This window comes from Saccoglossus kowalevskii, chromosome 15 (assembly GCF_978046115.1).
Source record: "Saccoglossus kowalevskii chromosome 15, keSacKowa6.1, whole genome shotgun sequence".
Classification (NCBI taxonomy): domain Eukaryota; kingdom Metazoa; phylum Hemichordata; class Enteropneusta; family Harrimaniidae; genus Saccoglossus; species Saccoglossus kowalevskii.
The window spans coordinates 5,474,519-5,502,397 of record NC_140655.1 but is presented as its reverse complement, the minus strand read 5'-3'; the positions used below and the strand labels follow the sequence as shown (position 1 = coordinate 5,502,397).

At 36.6% G+C, this 27,879-nt stretch overlaps 2 protein-coding genes across 7 annotated transcripts in view; one reads left to right on the top strand and one right to left on the bottom strand.

Annotated features, from left to right (window-relative positions):
* Positions 1-37: 37 nt before the first annotated feature.
* LOC100376094 (caspase-3-like) lies at positions 38-27,602 on the bottom strand. 6 transcript variants are annotated; one of them, XM_085508648.1, is made up of 11 exons: positions 27,026-27,293; positions 23,476-23,587; positions 22,855-23,046; positions 19,876-20,039; positions 15,587-15,830; positions 11,129-11,211; positions 10,093-10,263; positions 7,288-7,504; positions 5,466-5,699; positions 4,724-4,833; positions 38-1,309 (listed from the first exon to the last, which is right to left on the bottom strand). In XM_085508648.1, exons 4-11 carry the CDS (start codon positions 20,005-20,007, stop codon positions 1,184-1,186), a joined length of 1,317 nt encoding a protein of 438 aa, XP_085364774.1. In that variant the 5' UTR covers positions 20,008-20,039; positions 22,855-23,046; positions 23,476-23,587; positions 27,026-27,293; the 3' UTR covers positions 38-1,183. The 6 variants fall into 6 exon arrangements, with proteins under 6 accessions (XP_085364774.1, XP_085364773.1, XP_085364771.1 ...); XM_085508647.1 differs by lacking the exons at positions 22,855-23,046; positions 27,026-27,293 and adding an exon at positions 27,478-27,566; XM_085508645.1 differs by lacking the exon at positions 22,855-23,046.
* LOC102807084 (TPR repeat-containing protein DDB_G0287407-like) overlaps positions 27,514-27,879 on the top strand; it is a 47,179-nt gene continuing 46,813 nt past the window's right edge. Inside the window, exon 1 of the mRNA XM_085508643.1 lies at positions 27,514-27,584. The gene's annotated coding sequence lies outside the window, so the exon portion shown is untranslated. The remainder of the gene's footprint in view (positions 27,585-27,879) is intronic.

Sequence of the window (27,879 nt, the reverse complement as noted above, 5' to 3'; positions counted from 1 at the left end):
GTAATCTTGTTTATAAATAAGGAAATATGTACAATCATTAGAATTAAAATGAGTTTATTAACAAATTGAAGCGCAAATTTACATTTTTTGATGGTTAAATATGAAAATAGTCTAGAAAACAAAACACCACCAAAAGAAATATACACATAAAACAGGGTTCTCAATATTTAGTATTTTATTCTAATTTTAAAACAAAGGCAAGTCTATTGTTGACAATTCAGTAGTGAGACTGGGAGATTAGAGTAGAAATGTTAATTTTTATACTGGGGATGGTGACACTTTGAACAGATTGATAAATACTTCAACATTTGATTGAAGGATGAAAGAGTCAAACTGGTCTTGCTTCTTGTACTATTTTATGGTTTTTAAATAGTTTCGCATGTTTTATGATAACAGTCATCGATAACAAATTAACAGATACATACCATAAGTTAAAGGTTTTGGCAAGATTTTGAAAGATTAGGTTTTTTTTCTGAAAAGGTCAAATACAAAAAAATTGAGTTTTTCACTAAAAGTCCATAAATCCATGTCTCTGAAAGTTAAAATATTGTACAAGCAGCTTTTTTTTCTTCTAAAATTGACAATAAATATTGAAGATGCAGATTCCTTTTTTTATTATTGGTATTATTAGTCTTCTGTTTGCACTAAACAATCTTTTGACGTCAGATATTACATCTTAATTAGTCTGATTAGATTATTAAAATTATTTTAAAAATTAATTCAGCACAATTTTTAAGGTTGTTCACCATAATCTAATAAATTGTGACAATCAAAATTATCCATCTGATAACGACATACTCTTCTTCTGACACATCAACAAATGATTTTTCTTCATAGCAATTAATTGCCATTTTCATGTTTTGTTTTTTTTAGCCATTTTTTTTTCTCCAAGAAAAGTAGTTTTGTTACCTTATGTTTTAATCGAGTATTGTGAACAACATAAAAGCAAAACTCATGGAAATCAGAATATCTGTTCTATTACCTGTGAATGACCTTAAAGCTGTATGTGTTTTAGTTTATTTATAAATATAATTTTCATTTCAGAGTTAAAGGTGGGGTGGGCATGCAGGGAAATTTAATAATATAATGGAACATATTTCATTGATTTGTGACAACATGGTACTGTTGAATTGAAGGGGAGGGGGGAGTGGATGGGTCGAGTCTGTTAATAAGGAGAAGACCGCTATATACTACTTGCATAGTAGCCAGGAAAGAAGAAGAGTTTTTTAGTAAGCATGGTAACAGGAGCTGGCATCTGCTTACAGCGACCAGATGATGATTCAAATGCTGTAGATACCTTGGAATTCACCTGCAAAAACAAAACATAAGTTACAGAAGAATGAACATGACAATTCAGCTGTGGTTCTACAGACAGAAGAAAGTCAGTTTCACCAAAAATTGGAATTGTGAAAACTTTTGATAAACTGTTCTGTTTACCAATGTCTGATATACTGATATCATGGTAAACAACGGCTGGGTTTTTTTGCCAAGTAATCTAACGTAAGTGACCTAATGTCTCCATCCCAGCAAATAAAATATCTTCTGACATTGCAATGAATTTTACTATGTGTAATATGTGAATACAATGATAATTGTGCCCTCACAGGTCAGACAATGAATTCTACTATGACACGTATCCCAGAACCCCCAGACTAGTGCACCCACACAAACCTGGCAATGAATACTACTATGACACATATCCCAGAACCCCCAGACTAGTGAACCCACACAAACCTGGCAATGAATACTACTATGACACATATCCCAGAACCCCCAGACTAGTGCACCCACACAAACCTGACAATGAATACTACTATGACACATATCCCAGAACCCCCAGACTAGTGCACCCACACAAACCTGACAATGAATTCTACTATGACACATATCCCAGAACCCCCAGACTAGTGCACCCACACAAACCTGACAATGAATTCTACTATGACACATATCCCAGAACCCCCAGACTAGTGCACCCACACAAACCTGACAATGAATTCTACTATGACACATCCCAGAACCCCCAGACTAGTGCACCCACACAAACCTGCCAATGAATACTACTAGGACACATATCCCAGAACCCCCAGACTAGTGCACCAACACAAACCTGACAATGAATTCTACGATGACACATATCCCAGAACCCCAGACGAGTGCACCCACACAAACCTGACAATGAATTCAACTATGACACGTATCCCAGAACCCCCAGACTAGTGCACCCACACAAACCTGACAATGAATTCTACTATGACACGTATCCCAGAACCCCCAGACTAGTGCACCCACACAAACCTGACAATGAATTCTACTATGGCACATATTCCAGAACACCCAGACTGGTGCACCCACACAAACCTGGCAATAAATTCTACTGTTACACATATCCCAGAACCCCCAGACTAGTGCACCCACACAAACCTGACAATGAATACTACTAGGACACATATCTCAGAACCCCAGACGAGTGCACCCACAAAAACCTGGCAATGAATTCTACTGTTACACATAAATTAGAACCCCCAGACTAGTGCACCCACACAAACATGGCAATGAATACTACTAGGACAAATATTATTCCAGAACCCCCAGACAAGTGCACCCACACAAACCTGGCAATGAATACTACTAGGACACATATCCCAGAACCCCCAGACTAGTGCACCAACACAAACCTGACAATGAATTCTACTATGGCACATATCCCAGAACCCCCAGACTAGTGCACCCACACAAACCTGGCAATGAATTCTACTATGACACGTATCCTAAAACCCCCAGACTAGTGCACCCACACAAATCTAGCAATGAATTCAACTATGACACATATCCCAGAACCCCCAGACTAGTGCACCCACACAAACCTGACAATGAATTCAACTATGACACGTATCCCAGAACCCCCAGACTAGTGCACCCACACAAACCTGACAATGAATTCTACTATGGCACATATTCCAGAACACCCAGACTGGTGCACCCACACAAACCTGGCAATAAATTCTACTGTTACACATATCCCAGAACCCCCAGACTAGTGCACCCACACAAACCTGACAATGAATACTACTAGGACACATATCCCAGAAGCCCCAGACTAGTGCACACACACAAACTTGGCAATGAATTCTACTGTTACACATATTTCAGAACCCCCAGACTAGTGCACCCACACAAACCTGGCAATGAATACTACTAGGACACATATTCCAGAACCCCCAGACTAGTGCACCCACACAAACCTGGCAATGAATTCTACTGTTACACATATCCCAGAACCCTCAGGCGAGTGCACCCACACAAACCTGACAATGAATTCTACTGTTACACATATCCCAGAACCCCCAGACTAGTGCACCCACACAAACCTGGCAATGAATTCTACTGTTACACATATCCCAGAACCCCCAGACTAGTGCACCCACACAAACCTGGCAATGAATTCTACTGTTACACATATCCCAGAACCCTCAGACGAGTGCACCCACACAAACCTGACAATGAATTCTACTGTTACACATATCCCCAGAACCCCCAGACAAGTGCACCCACACAAACCTGGCAATGAATTCTACTGTTACACATATCCCAGAACCCCCAGACGAGTACACCCACACAAACCTGGCAATGAATTCTACTGTTACACATATCCCAGAACCCTCAGACTAGTGCACCCACACAAACCTGGCAATGAATTCTAGTGTTACACATATCCCAGAACCCTCAGACTAGTGCACCCACACAAACCTGGCAATGAATTCTACTGTTACACATATCCCAGAACCCCCAGACTAGTGCACCCACACAAACCTGGCAATGAATTCTACTGTTACACATATTCCAGAACCCCCAGACTAGTGCACCCACACAAACCTGGCAATGAATTCTACTGTTACACATATCCCAGAACCCCCAGACTAGTGCACCCACACAAATCTGGCAATGAATTCTACTGTTACACATATCCCAGAACCCCCAGGTTATTCACAGACCTGTCAATAAAACCTATTACATGTATCCTAGAATCTTGTTAGTGCGCCCTCACAGAACAGACAATGTATTTCACTATTACATGTATTCCAGAACCTTTTGGTCAGTGCGCTCTCACAGAACATGGGAATGAAATTTATGCTCGGAGGAGTACATCCGGGCATTTTCATCGCTTAGCAACCATCACGGTGAAAACAAAGGCCGAAAACTCTTAGAAAATGGTACTTTGAAATGGTGGTTGAGACTCCCATGAACGGTGTAACAAGATTACCCCTGTGTGTGCAACATAAATAAATTTGGTTGCTCCTAGATTACTTCAAAGTTGAGATAGTCTTGTTTTCTTGAATTTAGCACTTTTCATCGGTTCTTCGACTGGCGTTCCACAGCAGCTCGTGCAGAGCCCATACAAATACATGGTACATATGCAGTGGTGCACGTCTTGGCAACATGGAACGTCTTGTGATGTAGCTCCGCCCCAAAGATAACGTACCTCCCTGAACCTCCAGGTTAGTGCACCCTCAAAGAACTGTCAAAGTATTCTACTAATACTTTTATCCCATACAACCCCCTCATCCCCCGTTAGTGCGCTCTCACAGGACATAAATAAAATTTTGTAACATACATCCGAGAACGCCCAGTTTAGTGCACCCTTACAGACCTGATAATGAATTCTGTTACATGTAACAATATCCCCAATATAAATTAAGTTTGAATTACCACTATTACATACCATTGTTAACATTGACAGCAAATCTTCTGTGTGTGCTTTAGATAAGAACACCTCTGTTATCGCCTGAATGAACCAACTACCCCGCTCAGAATTACGCCATGATACATAGCCTACAGACAAATATAGACAATATTTTTTGAATAATTGGGAATTTGTGTATTTTCACTGCCTGGAAACCACCAGTGAAAACAAAGGTCGAAACATTTTTGACCCCCACTCCCTTGAACAGTGTAACAAGACTACTACATGTGCAACAAATAAATTTGGTTTTTCAGGATACCTCAAGGTTGAGTTTGTGCTGTGTTTTTGACTTTTCATCGGCTCTTTGACCAGTGTCTCACAGCAACTCGTACCAAGCCCATGAAAATACACTATACAGTGGTGTATGTTTGAGAAACACAGAATGTTCTGTGATTTAGCTCCACCCCGTGAATAGAGTGAAATTACAAAGCTTGATGAGCAGTCTATCTCTATAAATATCTGAGAATTACAGAATGTTCTGTGATTTAGCTCCACCCCGAGAATAGAGTGAAATTACAAAGCTTGATAAGCAGTCTATCTCTATATATATCTAGCATTTATTTATCAATCAATCCTAACATCATATGAAGTTAAATTGTAAGCTGAACTCCAACTTTGTTGCTTTAAACAAAGTTTCAAAAATGTTTTATACAAATCATACATGGTTTGTATTGGACTCTGGTGGTACCAACATTTACCATTACTGCTCATTTCAGCTTACCTGGTACTGTGGCATAAGCTAACAACATATCTCCTTCACTTGGCACAGTCTGTTTTGTAGCAAATGCATCTGTACTGTCTAATTCCATATCAAGCATTTTCTCAACCAGCTGTTCTGGTGACAATTTGGATTCAGTTTCTTCAAGTCTAGGGGACTTCCGGGCTGGTTCTTTACCATCTTCCAATGAAACCACCCTACCTGCATCCATGGCATCATATCCACGGTCAAATGACTCTGTAATGGATTCAGAAGTAAAAATGATGAAATTAAAGAATATCAAAGAATTTGGTCTGTGGAAGCTTTTATCAGTTTATTAAAATTCAAAGGAATCCACATGCTGCATGGACATGGTTGAAAGTGTTACAAACGTTTTTGAATGCCTTCATTTGAAATTGTGTGTCGTGTTAAATGCCACATTTGAACTCTATTTGTTGCAAACTTCAGAAATATAATCATGTCACTAAACGCAAATGTTCACACATTGCAAAACATTCTTTATTGCTATTTCAGGCTGTGTCTGCTGCCGCTGCAGCCTTGCACTACGTTATGCTAGATTGCCGCCGCGAATACACTGGATCAACTGTGTGTAGGAGTACATACCCGGGGTACATGTATGTAGTTGTATCGTTACACAAGTGTTTTCAACCCATCAAGGTAGATGATATAGGCAACTGCCTTGCTGTGTATAGTTATTTTCAAATTCTATGGGCCTGTGATTTGATGAAAACTTAGAAGCCAAACTAACATAGCTAGAAGAGTATAGTGTAGAATAGATAGAATAGAATAGAATAGTACTTTATTGACACCGTAAAGAAAATATTACATTTCTTTTTTGATTATGTAGTACTACTCACTACAAAAAACAGAACAAATTCATCTCTCTGTTCTCTCAGTTGACACATTCTCATTTAGTTTTATCACATTTGCTTGGCTAACCTTAGTTCATTGACCTGATTGGGCGATCCAGTCAGGAGACCACACCCACAATACCAGCATCAGTCGCGGAACCTAGAAGCGCACGTTCTCGATAGCATGCCTTGACCGAGCATGCTTTAGTGTACAGAGCAGACAACGATACCCTCAAAAATTTGTCTGATTTTGATATTGGACTATTTTTAATATATTTGATGTCAGTTTTAGTATTGAATACATGTTATCTTGTTATCTTCTTTATTCATTTTCGAAAACATTGTATTTATATCCATTGTACAGGGCCTTGATGCTCAATAATGGGATACATTATCACAAATAATCTGCAGCAATAATGTCATAAAATCCACTGGTATTGATAATGCTATAATATGATACACCATAATGAATAATGACAGTTGTCTCAAATATAAATAATAAACAAATGTTAAAATCTCCATCTTTAGTGATAAATACATGGCCTTAGATATGAATAACTAAATCAAGTGGTTATGTTTGATAGCGTGACTTGAAAAATAAGATTATTTTACTTGGAATTTTCCTAGTCCTTATGTAAGACTGGTTGTAAATTCAGTGCATTCAAATATTATAGAAACAGACATAGGTACTGAATCTGACAACAAACAATGTTCACACTATCATGTCTTGCCTGGGTAGGTATGGATTCACTAATTTTGAATCAAATGCACAAATGTGCATAATAACCATTATGTTTTGTACCTACTTTGAACTCAAATTGGATAAAACAAGTTCCAAAAAATTATTAACACATTAAGAACAAATATTACCAAGGTTTCATTCTCATCCAGCAGATGCTCTGGAAACACTGACAATCTTGTATGTAGCCCATATAAATATGGTGAAAATAATGAATAGGTAACAATAAACATACCTCCTCTGCAGGCTTGAATAAAAAAAAGTTTTGGTTTGCGTCGTAGACTAGGACAATTAGCACCATTAAACTTAGATGTGATGTCTTCAACCTTCAGTAATTCTCCATCTGTACTATAGATGGCGCCATTGACGCCATGACTCAGCAATGCAATTACGCAGCAGTCATAACTAGTGTGGTCTATTTCAGCAAATTTATCCAATGCTCTATGAATCTCCTGTTGAATTGAAATTAAAATCATCAATCCATTGTTAATGAATCTGAGTATGTAGTCCAGTGCATGCAATCACAAATCAGAGGGTGTAGCCCAGTGTGCAATCACGAATCAGAGGGTGTAGCCCAGTGTATGCAATCACGAATTAGAGGGTGTAGCCCAGTATATGTAATCATGAATTAGAGGGTGTAGCCCAGTATATGCAATCATGAATTAGAGGGTGTAGCCCAGTGTATGCAATCACGAATTAGAGGGTGTAGCCCAGTGTATGCAATCACGAATTAGAGGGTGTAGCCCAGTGTATGCAATCACGAATTAGAGGGTGTAGCCCAGTGTATGCAATCATGAATTAGAGGGTGTAGCCCAGTGTATGCAATCACGAATTAGAGGGTGTAGCCCAGTGTATGCAATCACGAATCAGAGGGTGTAGCCCAGTATATGTAATCATGAATCAGAGGGTGTAGCCCAGTGTATGCAATCATGAATTAGAGGGTGTAGCCCAGTGTATGCAATCACGAATTAGAGGGTGTAGCCCAGTGTATGCAATCACAAATTAGAGGGTGTAGCCCAGTGTATGCAATCACAAATTAGAGGGTGTAGTCCAGTGTATGCAATCACGAATTAGAGGGTGTAGCCCAGTGTATGCCATCACGAATTAGAGGGTGTAGTCCAGTGTATGCAATCACCAATCAGAGGGTGTAGCCCAGTGTATGCAATCACGAATTAGAGGGTGTAGCCCAGTGAATGCAATCACGAATCAGAGGGTGTAGCCCAGTGAATGCAATCACGAATTAGAGGGTGTAGCCCAGTGTATGCAATCACGAATTAGAGGGTGTAGCCCAGTGTGCAATCACGAATTAGAGGGTGTAGCTCTGTGCATGCAATCACGAATTAGAGGGTGTAGCTCTGTGCATGCAATCACGAATTAGAGGGTGTAGCCCAGTGTATGCAATCACGAATTAGAGGGTGTAGCCCAGTGTATGCAATCACGAATTAGAGGGTGTAGCCCAGTGTGCAATCACGAATTAGAGGGTGTAGCTCTGTGCATGCAATCACGAATTAGAGGGTGTAGCTCTGTGCATGCAATCACGAATTAGAGGGTGTAGCCCAGTGTATGCAATCACGAATTAGAGGGTGTAGCCCAGTGTATGCAATCACGAATTAGAGGGACCTGGGTGTAGCCCAGTGAATGCAATCACGAATCAGAGGGTGTAGCCCAGTGAATGCAATCACGAATTAGAGGGTGTAGCCCAGTGAATGCAATCACGAATCAGAGGGTGTAGCCCAGTGAATGCAATCACGAATCAGAGGGTGTAGCCCAGTGAATGCAATCACAAATCAGAGGGTGTAGCCCAGTGTGCAATCACGAATTAGAGGGTGTAGCTCTGTGCATGCAATCACGAATTAGAAGGTGTAGCCCAGTGTATGCAATCACGAATTAGAGGGTGTAGCCCAGTGTGCAATCACGAATCAGTGTAGCCCAGTGTATGCAATCACGAATCAGAGGGTGTAGCCCAGTGAATGCAATCACGAATTAGAGGGTGTAGCCCAGTGAATGCAATCACGAATCAGAGGGTGTAGCCCAGTGAATGCAATCACGAATTAGAGGGTGTAGCCCAGTGTATGCAATCACGAATCAGAGGGTGTAGCCCAGTGTGCAATCACGAATTAGAGGGTGTAGCTCTGTGCATGCAATCACGAATTAGAGGGTGTAGCCCAGTGTATGCAATCACGAATTAGAGGGTGTAGCCCAGTGTATGCAATCACGAATTAGAGGGACCTGGGTGTAGCCCAGTGAATGCAATCACGAATCAGAGGGTGTAGCCCAGTGAATGCAATCACGAATTAGAGGGTGTAGCCCAGTGAATGCAATCACGAATCAGAGGGTGTAGCCCAGTGAATGCAATCACGAATCAGAGGGTGTAGCCCAGTGAATGCAATCACGAATCAGAGGGTGTAGCCCAGTGAATGCAATCACGAATTAGAGGGTGTAGCCCAGTGTATGCAATCACGAATTAGAGGGTGTAGCCCAGTGTATGCAATCACGAATTAGAGGGTGTAGTCCAGTGTATGCAATCACGAATTAGAGGGTGTAGCCCAGTGAATGCAATCACGAATTAGAGGGTGTAGCCCAGTGAATGCAATCACGAATTAGAGGGTGTAGCCCAGTGTATGCAATCACGAATTAGAGGGTGTAGCTCAGTGAATGCAATCACGAATTAGAGGGTGTAGTCCAGTGCATGCAATCACAAATCAGAGGGTGTAGTCCAGTGTATGCAATCACAAATCAGAGGGTGTAGTCCAGTGCATGCAATCACGAATTAGAGGGTGTAGCCCAGTGTATGCAATCACGAATTAGAGGGACCTGGGTGTAGCCCAGTATATGTAATCACGAATCAGAGGGTGTAGCCCAGTGAATGCATTGTGAATCAGAGGATATAGCCCAGTGTGTGTACTGGCGAATCAGAAGGTGTAGTCCAGTGTATGCATTTCTATCAAATAACTAACTTCTCCAATCAGATCATTGTTTATTTACTTCACAACAAAGTGTGGAACCCAGTGAGGCATAGCATAGGTACCTAATAACTTACCTTTCCAATCAGATCATCTTTTATGTGTACTTCAAAACCTAACTGTTTAAAAACATGATGTAAATTTCGACAGTCGATATCAGAACCTTCTCGCTTCTTCATCCCATTAGTAAATGTTTTGTTGTTTAATATAAAAGCTAGTCCCCTTGGTTTGGATTTCATTCTGTACACCTACACAACACAGAAACAATTCAAGTTTACAAATGAATAATATAATTCCGTATACTAGTAGTTGTTGAGAAGTGGTTATATACATGGAAGCCAACTGATCCCTCAGACTTGTATTCAACCAGACAAGTAGCATCTATAAGACTATAGACAGAGACAACCAATGGGGTTAACTCATTTGCATATTCCCAATCCTGTTTAGACTGGTTGTAAATGTAGTGCATTCAAATATTAGAGAAACCTACATAGATACTGAATCTGATCACAAGAAATATTCACACCAGGGTTTTTTTAAACAAGGGAACAGGGAAACAGCACCCCCTTAACCTGGGAAACAGATCCCCTGGCAATCTTAAAACTCTGATTGACCGGGGATCACATGTGGCCACAGTCTTCAACTGTGACCTGTCTGATAGTAATTTTGGCCCGAGGAAACCATAGGATACTCCATTTTTAACTTAGAATTGTCAAAAACTCCACACCCTGGTAGGCAGAACCCTATCTCCCCCACTGGGTGGCGCCGATGAATTGCAGTGCTCCCTCTTTCAGTTTTTTTTCTAGAAAAACCCTGCACCCCATAAATTCTTGCCTTTCTGAATTTTGAATTAAATTCCACGCGTACAGAAAACACCACATTTGAATTTGAAACTGAACCATGCAGAAAAAGAAAATATTTTGTGAAAGTCACTTGCCACAGTGTCCCAAAGAACCAGTGAAATTTGAACAGCTATGAAATCTGACAATTGTCACTAAATTCGTTGTCTCTCGCACAATTAAAGTGGTTAACAGTGCATGTATTTCAATATCAGATCATAGCTGTGTTTTGATGTAATAAACTGCTTTTGATATATGTCAAAATATTACTTGCCTCATCCGAGTCGGTCACCTCTTTACCAGGTGCAGATGGTGTTATTGGCTTTGTGATAAGTCCAGGACCTGGTCCCGGCCAGACTGTTGAATGGAAAACAAAATCCAGTCAAATAATATTTTATAATAATATGACAGCATTAAAGTGCAAAATACCAGAAGTTACCTCGTGCTGTTTAGTTTTTACTTTATTATGATGTAATTTTCTTCTTCACCAAAGACGATGCTAAAAGTTTTTACTTCACAAATCAATTCTTGTCATAAATCATACTGCATTGAAGCTAATAAAAAATTATGTCTATTTGGTTTAGAATGTCAACAATATTATTGACAAAAATACTTAAAAATAGGCAAAACATTGGATTGTTTAAGCCAAATTTATGGCAACTCTTATTTAAATCTAAAGAAACGTATCAAGTGAAAAAGCAAATAAATAAACCAACTATTCTGGGTACTGAAATTTTCACAGAATTATTTCATTCATAAAACAAATGCCGTATTTTGCATAATTAGAAACACTTCACAAATCTTACATAAATAACACTGTATTCATGAAATGCATTTGATATATAGCATAAGAATTTAAGAACTATTTTGTATTATCTACATTGTTTATCAACATTGTATAAAATTCAAGAAACATTTTTCATTTTAAAAAACTGTACAAGTGATTGCACGTGTGAATGGAAAGGCTTGTACAAGTCAAGATTAGACAAAAACTGAAGTGTTTTGCAAAGTTGCAGACCATCTTGCTATCTAACTGTCCAGATAATTCTCAGAATGGCTGTAATTCCATTCTGGCACAATCTACAAAAATCAGTAAAAAAGTTTTGTTCTATTAAACTTTAATTTATGAATCTATCATTTATATACTATCGGTAGTTGTTCTTTCAAAATGAATCCTCAGAAACAACTTTTCCCCTCCAAGCCACTAATTTTATGATACAAGAACATTTCCAAATTTCAAATGATGAATTATACAATGTTGAAAATTCTAATTGCTAGATCTAATGATTTACATACTGTTTGTGTGTTTTTGACATTACACATATTTTAGCACATTATATTAGTGACAATATTTCTATAATAAAACAAAATCTGTTTATAATTAATAATTTCAACACACTTTTCTTAAGTCACTCCCAATGAAATAAAAAAATATGCAAAAAAATTCAGCAGTTTCATTAACCATTTGAACACCATTGTCAATTGCTGGCACCATCTACAAAAACCATTTTGTTTAGTCTGCTCCTCCCCACATTAAATGTGAAAAACTGACAAACTTTTTACTCAAAATCTATAACCAATATCTAAAACTACTTGTATGGCCCTAAAATAGCTAAGAAATTTACTGAAAATTTTACAAAATGTGAATTTTATGTATCTGACATTTAAAAGATTAAATTTCATGTATATGTAAAAATAATAAAAAACAAAACAAAATGACATCATTTTCACTTGTAACATTAACTTTTTCACAATCAGTTCCCTCTTTTCATCACAAATTCACAAATAGTCCTGTTTATAGTCTGCATTTTCATTCCGAAAATTGGGACAAAAATAGCCTAATTTTTTTGAGTAATAACTGAAAATTGACAAATATTGATGAAAATAAGAAATAAGTGCAGAAAAAAAATTGAGCGAGAAAGTCTGGTAGTGAAAAGGTTAAATCTCTGGAATACTGCTAAAATAAATTCAAAATCAAGTGATTGAGATAATCATAAATCAAAGAACTGTTGCAGTTGCTTGTGTACTCTGAACTACATTAGTTCTTATTTATTAGTGCAATTTGTAAGTCAGAAAACAAACATAATGACTGTTTTGTGAAAATCAGAATATTTACAGTAGGCTGTGTGGCAATGAAAGGCAGGAAGGGTTTACATGAAAATCAGAATATTTACAGTAGGCTGTGTGGCAATGAAAGGCAGGAAGGGTTTACATGAAAATCAGAATATTTACAGTAGGCTGTGTGGCAATGAAAGGCAGGAAGGGTTTACATGAAAATCGAGTTTGAATATGCTAATAAATGGATACCTAAATTTCAGATATAGATAAACTCACAATTCTGGGTCAGTTCATGCGATATGCCACGTTCTATGCGTTCATGGCGGCTCCTAATCATGAAAAAATTAATTTTCCTACAGCAAAGAGGGGTTCCTATAGTAATTGAATGGTTACCCCCTCTTCATAAAAATTTACAAAACAAACAGCTTGAATATATTACAGTCATTTCTTGTAATCCCCATAAACACTGGTCAGGTTGGTGTATTTTTGTCTGATTTCTTATTCTCGATATTAACCTGTGCTGAAGCAAAGTGACAGACATATCGACTGTCAAACAAAACTATGTTGTAATAGTAGGAAAAAAAAAATGATTAAAAAGTGATAAATATAACAGGATATTTTTGTGGACTCGCAGAAACCATCAACAATTTTAGAAAATAAAGGCACATGGCACTATTGTTGTGCCTTTAATTTTGCACCAAATGTACATAATTTTCCATTGCAACATTTCTGGAAAAAAAATATAGGAAAAATTTGTGGAATGGGGTAAAAGTTGACTTTGACAAATCACACTGCACATTCCTGTGAATATAACCCGCCGAAATGAGCAACCAATTGGCCTTTGACCTTTGCTATAACAGTATATTACCCAGTACCTTAAAGACTAACATTTTTCACATTCTAAATATAAATTCTTTGTTAATTTTGGAACAATAGAGCTTAATCAAAATTAAAAATCACTATTAGGTAGTTTTATTTTGTGAAATACTGTTAAATTTGGCATTAAGGGTTAAGTAGTTTATTCCACTAATATGAAATCATCAATTACATGATTGAGACACTCAAAGTCCATTATATGTATCGCATAATTACATTCTGGTTTTTCCTAACATCAATCTTTGCTGACTGCAGATTTTTTTTTCTGCAGTTACATCAGACAATTTGAATATTATTTTGCATACCTGCACTGAATTTTAATCACCACAAACACCCTGGCCCATTATTCGCCCTTTGACGTCAATGATTGCGATGTGTGCACATTGCATTTCATTTCTTTTATTTTTATGTATATGATATTTAACCTTTTCACCACCAGTTCCCTCTTTTCATCACAAATTCACAAAATATAGGTTATAATCTGCACTTTCCGTCAGAAGATTGGGACCAAAATATCCAAATTTTTTTCACCAAAAACTGAAATAGACAACGAATTTTCTCTATTGGCTCCAAAATTAGGGTTCATTTCCAGAAATATTGAAGAATTATAAGAAAAAAATCCAGAAAAATTAGGGCAAGAAAGTCTGGTGGTAAAAAGGTTAACCTTTTGGAGATTTTTTTCTAACCTAAAATTTCATACAGACAGTTTGTCAATTTTTCATTTTGAAAGTTTCATTTGAGAAGGAGCAGACTATACAAAATCATCTTGCAGATGGTGCAAAAAGGAAGAAAAAAATGGAGGGAGAAATGGCATGTTTTGTTTGTTTGTGCATACATCCCTCACATGTCAGTTGAAATGTTGAAGCATGCATAGTAACTTAACACAAGACAAATGAAATAGTTCACATTGGCTAATTTGCATAACACTTGACTAAGTTATTCATCTTGATTGTTATAATTATTCTGCCCTACCCAGTAGGCTAAATTTGAAACATCAAGAGTAGCATTTGTTATGATAGCATTAAAAATACAACCAGGGACATAATAGCATGGCTGTTTCTTGTATGCTCAGATAGTGAGAAAGCTCGTCTTGCAATGTACACCAATGTTGTCGCACTGTTTGTGATTGACAAATAATTATTTGTCATGAAGGATGTAAAACTAGAAAATGCTGCCAGAGAGTTATACAGAATTGCATGTGCTGCATACTGTAAAATACTTTTTAATAGCTGCAATTCATTTTCGCTGAAAAGACTTTTAGGGTATTTTGTATGGAATTTACTTTCCCTGATTTTTGATGAGTTGAATATAAAATATAGGAAAAAATGTATATTCACTGTTTTTTATTTTCACTGAATCATCCCTTCAGCGAAAATAAATTACAAGCAAAAATTAAGTCTTTTACTGTACATGAAACAGCTTTTATCATGTGGCACACAATTCTGACTAATTTACATTGGAATCTTTGATTTCGGATCTCCTGCAACAATACACTACGTAAGATTCATCACCGATACATTTCATCCATGCAAGGCTTAGAATGCAAATAGTCAACCATGGTTGCCATGTGATGATTGCAGTACATTGCAGTACATGTAGAACGGATATAAAGCAGCAATTTCAGATCATAGCGGAGAAAGATGATGTAGCCTATGGAACGGCAAACAAAAGCCGGAGACTCATAATTTCCAACAAACCGTAACACATTGCATATTTTGATATTTTGGCAACATTTAAATCTTGTGTTAACTGCCAATAATATATCTGACATTGTAGAAAAGAGGAGACAAGTACTTACCAGGATGGACATTGTTTTGTTGCGTTGCCTGGGCAACATAACCTGGGCCACCAGCTTGATATGGAACAGCAGCCGGATCCACTAATCTAGGTTCATGTATTGGACCTGTAGGTCTCAGCAATTCAGCTAGGTCAGTTTGGCCAGATTCAAACAGGGCATTAACAAATGTTTCAAATGCATGTTTTCCTCTGCTTTCTAGACTAGTCAACAGTTGGTTGTTTTGATCAAAGCGACTGCCAGCAGCCTGTTTGTAAACAATCATACAAGTTACATACATAGCATCTTGACATTTTACACTCCAATTTTAACGAGGGAAGAAAATTGTTTGGAGGAAAGTAAAAATTGTGAAATTATAGCAAAATACTGTAGAAACATAATAGTGATAATTCAAGCATATTCACTGGGTTTAAAATTCACAGATTTTCCAGTGAAACAATAAATTCTATTACAATTCTACATTTTCATGAAGCTTCAGTTTTCAGCGAAAAGTGAAAAATTATTTTGTTTAGAGTACAGAAAAAAAGTTCATTCAAATTGTTGCAACGTATAGCCAAGTTTTAAGTTTTCTAGTGTCTAAAGTAACTGATCATGCACAGTATGGATTTCAAGATAGAGACGGAATTCTTGTATATTTCTGAACACTTCATAAACTTTTAAAACTAATACCTATTAAGACTCAAAACTGAAGATGGAAAACTAACATTTGTGCATACAACTGCATATTACTGTAAAATACTTTATTTTCGCTTGGAATTAATGTTCTCTATTTTCGCTGAAGGAATGGTTCAGTGAAAATAAAATCCAGCAAATGTACCTTTTTTTCCTATATTTTACACTCAACTCATCAAAAATCAGTGAAATTAAATTCCATACAAAATACCCAAAACGAAAATTAATTCTACCTAAAATAAATTATTTTACAGTACCTCGACTGTCATTTGTCCTCAGGCCTAATTTGTTAGTATACTAAATCGACAAACACTGCTTCATTTGCAAAGAATGCCACAGGCCTTGAGGACTGTTTACGCTTGTAATTGCCTACACGTGACACTACATGGTTTTCTACCAATACAGAGAATGATTGACAGCTCATGCAACGTCACAAACCAACCAGCCAATCACAATTTTGGTGGACATGTCATTGAGTACTGTAAACAGGGAATAGAAAGTTGACCACTGTTGTTTGAAACTTAGAAAACTTGTAAGAACAAACTGGGCCCAAATTGCGCAAATTTGCAATAAGTTTAGGCTACTAATGTCTGGTTCGGAAGACGTTCTACGCGTGATTTTATCGCGTTCAAGGACGTTCTATTTTCAAACTATTTGAAACCAGAAATTATGCAAGTACTTTCGAACACAAATTTGATTATCGTTATCATGTGTTAGTTTCTATTATTTACAAGACAGAATTATTTATGACATTAATATTTCACCCACTAAGGGAAGAGTAGGAAATCAAACGGGCGGTGCACCGCGGTCATTACCGCGGTGGTGGTGGGTGCTCGCCGGTCGACCGCATTTTATGCAAATTTATGCATTGATTCCATGACCCCGGTTTACCGCGGTCGTGTGCGGTGGGCTCGCCCAGCAATTCACGCTTATTGTCAAGACCATTAATGAACACAAAGAACTGGGAAATTAACGGGATCACAAAGTTCTAATGAAAAATTAAACCAATTTGGCTGAGCCAAAAGCTAGGAAACTAGTCTATAATAGTTCACATTATTTTATTTGCCTGAGCTTTGGAATAAAATCACAAAACGATCCAGAAAGACGTAGAGATCAACATAATATAAAATAAGATCGCATTATTTTGTGAATATATATCATGCATGGTCTCAGAAAATGTTTAAAAAGATTAATGTTTCGCGTAGACCAAATATAATCACGCATAAGTATAAATTCAAAGTGTTTTAATACATTGATGAGAGGTCGCATTTACGTGAACAAGAACATGCACTAAGAAGAAAAAGCAAGCCAAAGTCGAAACGGGGTGTATCATGGACTTGGTACAACATGCGTTGCGACAATTGAGTGATCGTCGACATCATTTTGGGGCACAATTGAACTTGTACGTTGTGAAACTTGCTACGCGGCGATGCTGTCATCAAGTGTGTGTTGACCGAAGTTTGACCCCCAAGTCACGCGCTGAACTGGCGCGTTACCTTAGCAACCCTTTTCTTTCTTGGTCCGCGCTTCGATCTCGTAAATTTGTTATCATATCCGGCGGTACACTACTGTAATGACACAACTTGTATCCAACTCTGTATTGGCTTTGAATATTTCAACATTGTTTACTTAGTGTGCTGCTTTTCTAATAACGCAAATATGTTTACAGTATTGGACGGGCTCTAAATATTTCAACTTTGCAATGTATTACTTTTATAATAATTACGCAAACTATGTTATTTTTATTATTGTTGGGACACTAACCCGGGCTATTGGGTCTGTGAATATTTCAATATTACCGACTTGATAATGCGTTGCATTCGTAATTATTACGCAAATATAAACATGGGCGCATTTACTAGTAAATCATTGAAAAAGATAGTCAGGTCCCGGAGTCAGGTGTCTAACGAAAGTTGAGAAAATAATTTAAATACTTGTGACTCATCGGTGAATTATTTTATTCGAAATAAAGTGAATATGCAATATTAACCATACAATAACATACAATATCATGCGTAATGTTAATTTTTTTTTTATAATAAACTCGCAGCGCACTTCGATCGCATTAATCACGTACATTTCGACTGAACTCTAATAACCACGTGTTTGAATTACGTGCGGCAATGGGCAATGACCTCAATGAGTTCACGCACTGACATTTAAATTCGGGCCACCCAGTTTGACGCAAAACGATATAGTTACTTAACATTTGTTCAAAAAATCGGTAAACTCTCGCGAAGAGTTAACTGAAAGGCAACGTCTTTTTTGACCAAAAAAAACACGTCAATACAAGATTATGTGTGCAAGGTTAGATTTATAGAACGTACATGACCGCTTAACTCTTTTTTTTAATAATCATGCCGCACGTGAAACACAGGAGACATTTTAGTTCGTCCATTTCTTGTTTACCGATCTTGAACTTTTTGTCTGGAATGCGATACAGGCAAAGAATAAACATTAATGATACCCACCGTTGTCAAATCAACAAGAGGCTCGAATCAGGAAGGCTTGGCTATTTAAAACTTCGTAAATAACATTCTTTTCATGTGGTAGAATTTATTCAAGTGTAACAAACGTAAGTGAAATGTATGGACGAGTCATAATACTCGTACCTTCGAAAGTTACGACTTTTACTCTTGGAATTGGTGATAAATACATGCATAAAATACAACATTGTTTCACGCAACAACAATTCGTATACAGCATTGGACTTATGGAAATTTATATTAATAAAATACGTGGGTCGATAATATTACTATATGCTTAGTATTTCCATGCCAGCGATGCTCGTAACCTGCTCGATTTAAAAACAGCTATTTGAAACAAAGACTCGTAGAATCACAAAGGAAACTGTTAAGTACGTATTTCACACTTTTCCTATGACCGCGGTTGCAACCGGTATCGGTGGCCACCGCGGTAGAGACCCCTAATTATAAGCAGTCCGCGGCTCTCCCCGGTGTACCGCGGAGAGCCGCTGTGAACCGCCCGTTTGATTTCCTACTCTTCCCTAAACAATATTTCACTTCAATACACGATTAAAAAGCAACTTAAATAGGAAAAAAGATGTATCAAGTTCCGTGTATAAACACTAGTGTATAAAGAGGCGGCGGAGCGCAATTTTAGGCAAAATCGGCTAGTAAGGCGTCATATGACACAGGTCTGTGCTGGAACAGATCTCTAAACAGGAAGTGAACCAAGCCATGCTTCACCTATTACTAAGTGACGTCATTCGCTTGCATGCATAATTAATATCAACTATGCAGAAGTGAACAGTCCTTCGCTGAAATAATTACGGCATTTCTTGCAAATGCCTTTGGCGTTTGTCGATTTAGTATACTAACAAATTAGGCCCGAGGACTGTTGACAATCTACATACTACCGTAATATGACTGCAAAAGTGACACTGTTGTACATATGGTCACCTAGCAACAAGATAACCAGAAACTCAATTCAGGTCTATATCAGGTTAAAATCTGATGTAGGTATTCATTCCATACTGTATATGTTGTTATTTTTATTCATATATTTGTTTTTTCATATACATGTGTATACTTGCTAGATTTTAGTTTTTCATATATGTACATAGGATTATAATCAGAATGTTTAGATTTATGACTTACTTCAATATCCTCTATCATAAAAGGTTTGAAAATATTGTTAGAAATCAGATGTGGGTACACATATTTCGGTGTCATCTCCTCTGCTAATTTGGCACGATGCCGTCGCAAGATTTCTTTGTGATGTTTTTCCATCTTCTATTACTGACCAATTAGAAGAGAAAGATCTGAAATAAAGAACACTGTAAGCTAATCTTTGCTTACAAGTAGTGTATACTTTCAGAATATGTATGAAATCTACTGTGAATGCTTAGGTTGAAATTCATTTGCAAGAAAATTCTGAGTCCAACAGCAAAAGATAGTTTCACCATATCCAATCCAGAGGCTCACATGTACTTAATATGAATATAAATTAATTCTCTAACTCCCACACTATGTAAAGAGGTCATCAAGAACCCACAGGCCACTTTAACAAGTCATTGTCAATGACATAGTCCCAGTCATGTTTTTAGTGACTTTGTCAAACAATGAAAAGTATAGTCAGATTATGTTTAAATATTGGGATAGTATTTAGCATATTAACACAATACTTGATCAATAATCAACGTGCACACTGGTGCCATCAAGTTCACATTACTTTCACTGATCATGCACACTGTGGGGCCATCAAGTTCACATTACTTTCACTGATCATGCACACTGTAGTGCCATCAAGTTCACATTACTTTCACTGATCATGCACACTGTGGTGCCATCAAGTTTACATTACTTTCACTGATCATGCACACTGCGGTACCACCAAGTTCACATTACTTTCACTGATCATGCACACTGTGGGGCCATCAAGTTTACATTACTTTCACTGATCATGCACACTGTGGAGCCATCAAGTTCACATTACTTTCACTGATCATGCAAACTGCGGTGCCACCAAGTTCACATTACTTTCACTGATCATGCACACTGTGGAGCCATCAAGTTCACATTACTTTCACTGATCATGCACACTGTGGTGCCATCAAGTTCACATTACTTTCACTGATCATGCACACTGCGGTGCCACCAAGTTCACATTACTTTCACTGATCATGCACACTGTGGAGCCATCAAGTTCACATTACTTTCACTGATCATGCACACTGTGGTGCCATCAAGTTCACATTACTTTCACTGATCATGCACACTGTGGGGCCATCAAGTTCACATTACTTTCACTGATCATGCACACTGTGGAGCCATCAAGTTCACATTACTTTCACTGATCATGCACACTGTGGGGCCATCAAGTTTACATTACTTTCACTGATCATGCACACTGTGGAGCCATCAAGTTTACATTACTTTCACTGATCATGCACACTGTGGTGCCATCAAGTTTACATTACTTTCACTGATCATGCACACTGTGGAGCCATCAATTTTACATTACTTTCACTGATCATGCACACTGTGGAGCTATCAAGTTCACATTATTTCACTGATCATTGCACACTGTGGTGCCATCAAGTTCACATTACTTTCACTGATCATGCACACTGTGGAGCCATCAAGTTTACATTACTTTCACTGATCATGCACACTGTGGTGCCATCAAGTTTACATTACTTTCACTGATCATGCACACTGTGGAGCCATCAATTTTACATTACTTTCACTGATCATGCACACTGTGGAGCCATCAAGTTCACATTACTTTCACTGATCATTGCACACTGTGGTGCCATCAAGTTCACATTACTTTCACTGATCATGCACACTGTGGAGCCATCAAGTTTACATTACTTTCACTGATCATGCACACTGTGGAGCCATCAAGTTTACATTACTTTCACTGATCATGCACACTGTGGAGCCATCAAGTTCACATTACTTTCACTGATCATGCACACTGTGGTGCCATCAAGTTTACATTACTTTCACTGATCATGCACACTGTGGAGCCATCAAGTTTACATTACTTTCACTGATCATGCACACTGTGGAGCCATCAAGTTTACATTACTTTCACTGATCATGCACACTGTGGAGCCATCAAGTTCACATTACTTTCACTGATCATGCACACTGTGGTGCTATCAAGTTTACATTACTTTCACTGATCATTGCACACTGTGGAGCCATCAAGTTCACATTACTTTCACTGATCATGCACACTGTGGTGCCATCAAGTTCACATTACTTTCACTGATCATGCACACTGTGGTGCTATCAAGTTCACATTACTTTCACTGATCATGCACACTGTGGAGCCATCAAGTTTACATTACTTTCATTACTTGCTACCTGTTGAAAATCAAATAGGGAAATTGTACACTTTAAAAAAAAAACAGCTTCATGACAGGGAGCTGCAGATTGTCTCTAATACATAATGTAGTAATTGTTGAAAAGAAAAATTGAGATGTTTTGGCATTTCTGAGCCAATTTACAGATGTATTGGTGAATGTACACCTCTTGAACAAAATACTATCTTTAACTAATAAGGAACTTTCACACCTGAAATAAATAACAATGTAGCTGTTTGAAAAAAATTCTTGAAAATAGCATCTAAAAAAATCACTAATAATTAAATATAACTCCAGAATATGACAAAATCAAAGAGAGGATTACATCAGATAAGTTTATGGTTGACATGAAAGCAATCTGTGCAACGGTTGGAGAGAAATTTCTAAAAAATTATGATTTGGACAAATAAAGTTAAAAAAAAAATTCACTAAACACAGAAAATTGAAGATAATCAAAAAGGGAGTAAAAAAAATAAATAAATAAACAGAATTTTTTTTAGAAATTGCACGAAATTGAAGATATCAATTCAAAATGAACAACCTTGAGAGAGGTCTGCCCTAATCTCTACATACTAATAATTTAACTGATAGTATTGGAGGAGTCGCAAATAACACTTTTGGCTAAAAATATCAAAAAATAATAATGAGAAAATTCACCAAAAAAGAAAATGGAAGATAATGCTACCACATCAAAAGGCCACACAAAGGACCAGCCAAAGTACTTATGGTACATAATAAATAGCAAGTCAATCAGACTTACATTTTTTTGAGAAATTGACGAAAATATCAATTTTCAGCTTTTTTGACCCAATTTCTAGATTTGTTGATGAATCCACTCCTCTTGAACAAACATCTTCAACCAATAAGGAATCTTCATACCAAAAACCAGAACTAAAGTTCCAGTGGTTTTGGAGAAAAAGTCGTTCACAGACGACGGGGCGCTTCATGATCCCTATAGCTCAGCAGATTAGAACAATTCCCAGAGTAGATCAATTAACATTTCTTATTTTTGTTTCATATTTTAACCATTTTTATAAAAGCTTTATTGACCTTGAGCCTAAGAAGAAATGTCACATCTTCTTTATAGTGGAAATAATAATAATATAAAGCATATTTTCTTCTATTTTATAATATGTCATGCTTAGCCATTATTCAAGGTGAGCGCATCCATGGACATTATTCTTGGGGGGAAAATTGAACTGATGATGGGACTTAATAGTCTGTTATTCTGCAATCTGACTTTCTGAATTTAATTTGGTATTGTTTTATAATGGTTACCATAGAACTAACATGTATACCTTCCCGGTTACTATACTTCAAGTTATCACAGTCAAAAGAACTGAAGATTTGTATATTATTAACAAGTTTTAGCGTTCCCTACCTGTGGCTACTGTTGTTCCCTCTTGTGCCTGAACCAATTGGCCTAAGCCGATATTGCAAACATACACGATTAGCTTACATCTTCCATGTACTATGTTGTAATCTAAACAAGACTTGTGTTAAATATTAATAAATAAATTGATTTATTCTAGTCAATGTGTTGTATCTTCACATAATCTCCATTACATCCAATTGTTTGCCTCAGTCATACTACATAGTGAATCATAGTGCAACAGAGGACACAGTATGCAAATTACCATATGAAGGACAAAACATGTGTAGCCAGTCACTACAGTCAATAAACAAAATGACAGTTTTAAGAGGATAGTACATGTAATAATATAGTTGAACTCATGATAACAGTGTTATACTGTTTTTTTTTGTGCTAAAACATATGTGTTTGTTTCACAATGAGACAATGGCAGGATATGATGTGTAATACTTTATTTTAGTTGCAATTAATTTTCGCTGAAAAGACTTTCTGCGTTTTGTATGGAATTTATTTTCACTGATTTTGACGAGTTGAATGTAAAATATAGGAAAAAAGGTATATTCGCTTGATTTTATTTTCACTGAATCATTCCCTCAGCAAAAATAGCAAAAATTGTTGTTGATTTTACAACATTTATGCAAAAGCTATTTAACCCATTTTTCAGGTGATTCATCCAAATCATTTTCTCCACGCTTTCGTTATGATAGGTTAATACCAAAAATGAAACAAATGGGATCACCAGACGATTTTTTGCAAAATCTCACAAAAAAATTACTATTCTTCCACTGGTCTCCATGGTGAAATTATTTTATCACATCTCAAAATTTTGCATAGCAGCGAGCGATGTAAAAGTTGTATATTATTATATGAATCCTAATATTGACAAACATTAAAAAAAAAATTAATGAGAAGTTCTCTCCCATAATGCAGTGTATGCCGGTATATCATGTGCAGTAACATCGGAGTAGTGAAAAATTTGAACTTTGCGAACCCTTTCATAATAACCTTGTTCTCTGTTACAATTTGTGGTTACCCTAGACAAGAAAAAATCGTATCTCATAAAAATTAAAGCAGTTTACAGTAATGTCACAGCTGATATCATTCAACCTTGACTTGACCTTGACTTTATTTGTTTTATTTTCCATTTGAAATTACCACTGGTTTTTATTTTTAAATTACTGCAAGCTGTTATTTTTAATGCGTAGAATTTCCTGAATTTTAGGACTTTACATTATTTGATAAAATAAAATGTTGCGAAAGTTACTTATAGACATTAGACCCCAGTAAAATTGGCACTACTACACATTTGTCTACTACCCCCCCCCCCAACCAACCAATTAAATAATTAGTCGTTCATGGTCTAAATAATACTATTTTGATACCATCAGTAAAAAAAAAACAACCATAGGAATTAAAGTTGCCAAAAAAAACAAAACAATAAACTGATGTTACACATCATGGTATTTTTATTGCCCTGATATTTACTTATCTATAAATCATCACAATCCAAGGACAAACAATACTTTACAATACTGTATTTAGTAACCAACCAAAGAAATCATACATTTTTACTGTTCAGCCTTTTATATATTTTTATGCATTTTTTCTATAATTTAGTTTTGGAACACATAATTTCACATTTAATACCTAACTGTTTTTAAACACAGTTATTGAACAAATTTTATGAAACGTGGCAATAATTTACTCCATAACCAGCTAAGTAAAAAAAAACCCACATAATATCCTAAATCTTGTAAGCATATATTAATATCACTGCCAGTACATTACCCATGATTCATAGTAAATCTTGAGAAGCGGGTCAATGTTATATAGGCGAGTCTACTCAGTGTCAGACTGGCCACCAGACAAATCATAATATTATTGTAATTTTATGGAATTCATTCGGAAACCCATCAATATGAATTTGTATCCATCACATTCACCGGTAGCAACAAATTAAAATGTCAACCAATCATTATTTTACCGATTACCGCTGTGTAAGTCTGAAAACCCAATTAGGTGTAAGTGTGTAACAGACTATTGGCATTTAACAGCAGATACTATATATAACACAAGGCCAGCCATAATCTTTAAACAGTCATGTTATTGTTGCCCATTGTGTTATTTTTTCAATTACCAGAAAAGAAACAAATATTTCATTGCACACATATATATACAAAAATATTCATCAAAATTAAAGAATTGAAGATATCATCAAAAAATGAACAAATCTGAGAGAGGTCTAACCATGGTACATATACACCAAGTCTCAAAGCAATCAGGCTTATAGTTTTCAAGAAGTCATTGAAAAATGTTAACAGACGCTTATTATGTAAGCCCTGTTTTATGTACTAGTAAAAGAGAAAAAAAACTGCCTGTGTAAGTCACACATGACAGGTGAATTCATGCATGTAAGCTACTGTGTGCTAATACCAATACTTGCACCAAACAAGTTACTGTTTCATCACATATTTCCAATCCAATCAGGTAAAAATATCAGTTGTCTTTATATTGTAACGTCAATAAGTTTAATGTCTTGTATCTCTACTGGGCATCTAAGACAACAGTCCTGGTGCTTTCAGAAAAATAAAAAAATTTCCCTATGCTATTCCTCTATTGTCCAATTCCTAGAGTATCGCTGAAGCTGACCTTCCATGGCCGTGCCTAAGGTGTAATCGTGTTAGGAAAAACTGTATTTGATCTCAGTCAAATTCAATAAATTGATTGGGTGCACCAAAGAAGTGCTATCCATCAATCATGATTTCTGTAAAAACATTTCACATCAACTTCAAACCAACAGATTCTGTCGTCTTGTACAACTTTATAGCTTAACTGACAAAAATACAAGAATTCATGTTAAAATTTTCCATAGAAACACTCCATGCACCATTGTGATTGATTTTGTTGACATTGAATACAAGTTTATAGTAGGTACTGTAGAGGGATCTGCTCTCAACTTGTGAAATTCAAGCAGTTACTATAGGACAGAAATGAGTTTCCTCTATATTGGATTTTGCAAAGGATTATGGGATAGAAAATCAATTACAGAGGGTGTCGGGAAGGGTTCTCACATCTTTTCCATACAGCCCTGTGCTAACATCTACTGTAAACCTCACCTGTTTTTCAAGCCACGCCACATATGGTAGAATGGATAAATGTTTTGATTTCTGCTCTTGAGGATGTTTTGTTGTTTCAAATCAACATTTAATGCATATATTTAAAAGCATTATTAAATAAATGTTTAAAGTTAATGTTAAAAAAATTAAAACCAGATAACCAAACCATTTTTTCAATTTTCCCTAGGACAAAAAGCAAAATCTTCAAACGCAACTGCAGTTACAAACATTTCTACGATAGAAGTGAACATTTTGAATCTTCACAGCAATATGAACAAAATAATCCACATACATGTTTCCCCATAAACTAAACTAGTACCTACCCAGAATTCATTTAAGCCATTACATACAGTCTAAACTAGTACATACCCAAAGTTCATCTGACACCATCAACAATCTATATAAATAAAGGGGATCCACTGACCAACCACTGGACTACTTACTTTAACGTTGATCGACAGCAACACAGCACATACACCACGATCAATGGACGCCTGTGATCACTTATGGAAAATTGCGTTGTTGACGGGAAATAAAAATTACTAATTTCGGTAGACGTTGGTTCAACTTCTTAGAAATTGAAAATATCCACAAATATGAAATGTGTATCAAGTGCCTTGAATTGGACTGATGAAATTGCGACACAATTTTAGTAGTTCAACACTGAGCTACGAAAAAACACACACACATACATACATACATACATACATACATACGGAAACTTATGTGGTGTGTAAGAGTACGTAAATATAATGGACACGCGTATTTGTGTGAAAGCCGATTATGACTAATGATCTAAATTAGGCATTCGCGTCATACCGAGAGTGGAAACCCCCGATCCGCGCCTTGAATTATTACTTGACAGTGTCGACACACACTTTGAAAAATGCTTTACCTGGCTTTATGTACAGGTTCTTAGTGACTATGGAATATCAGGAGAGCAAGCAGTTGTAGCAATCCCTCAACGTGACAACGTTCTTGAAATCTTCGCAAGCATGAGAGGTTCCAACTCACTCTTGCTTATGATTTACCTCGTTCGCAGATTATTAGTATAAAGCATATTATTATTGCTAATATCACTAATTGTTGAGTGATATTAAATGTTCATAATATATTTTATGTATAAAAAATTTAGGTTACAGATTTAAACTAAAATGTTCCTGAAATATTCTATATAATTTGTAATAATTTATAAATATATGGATCGAGGTTAACCCAACGTCCATTTGACACAATTGTTTCGTTTTTCTCTCTCTCTCATCCCCAAGAAAATAAATTTTAAAATTATGTTGCTTAT

Bases quoted from the DNA above. Each gene is read 5' to 3' on its own strand.
- LOC100376094 (XM_085508646.1), bottom strand. From the start codon at position 20,007: ATGGAAAAACATCACAAAGAAATCTTGCGACGGCATCGTGCCAAATTA. The intron at 10,264-11,128 runs GCAAGTAATATT...TGTGTTGTGTAG, and splicing joins AGGTGACCGACTCGGATGAG to GTGTACAGAATGAAATCCAA. The intron at 5,700-7,287 runs GTATGTTTATTG...AATCCATTACAG, and splicing joins TATTCAAGCCTGCAGAGGAG to AGTCATTTGACCGTGGATAT.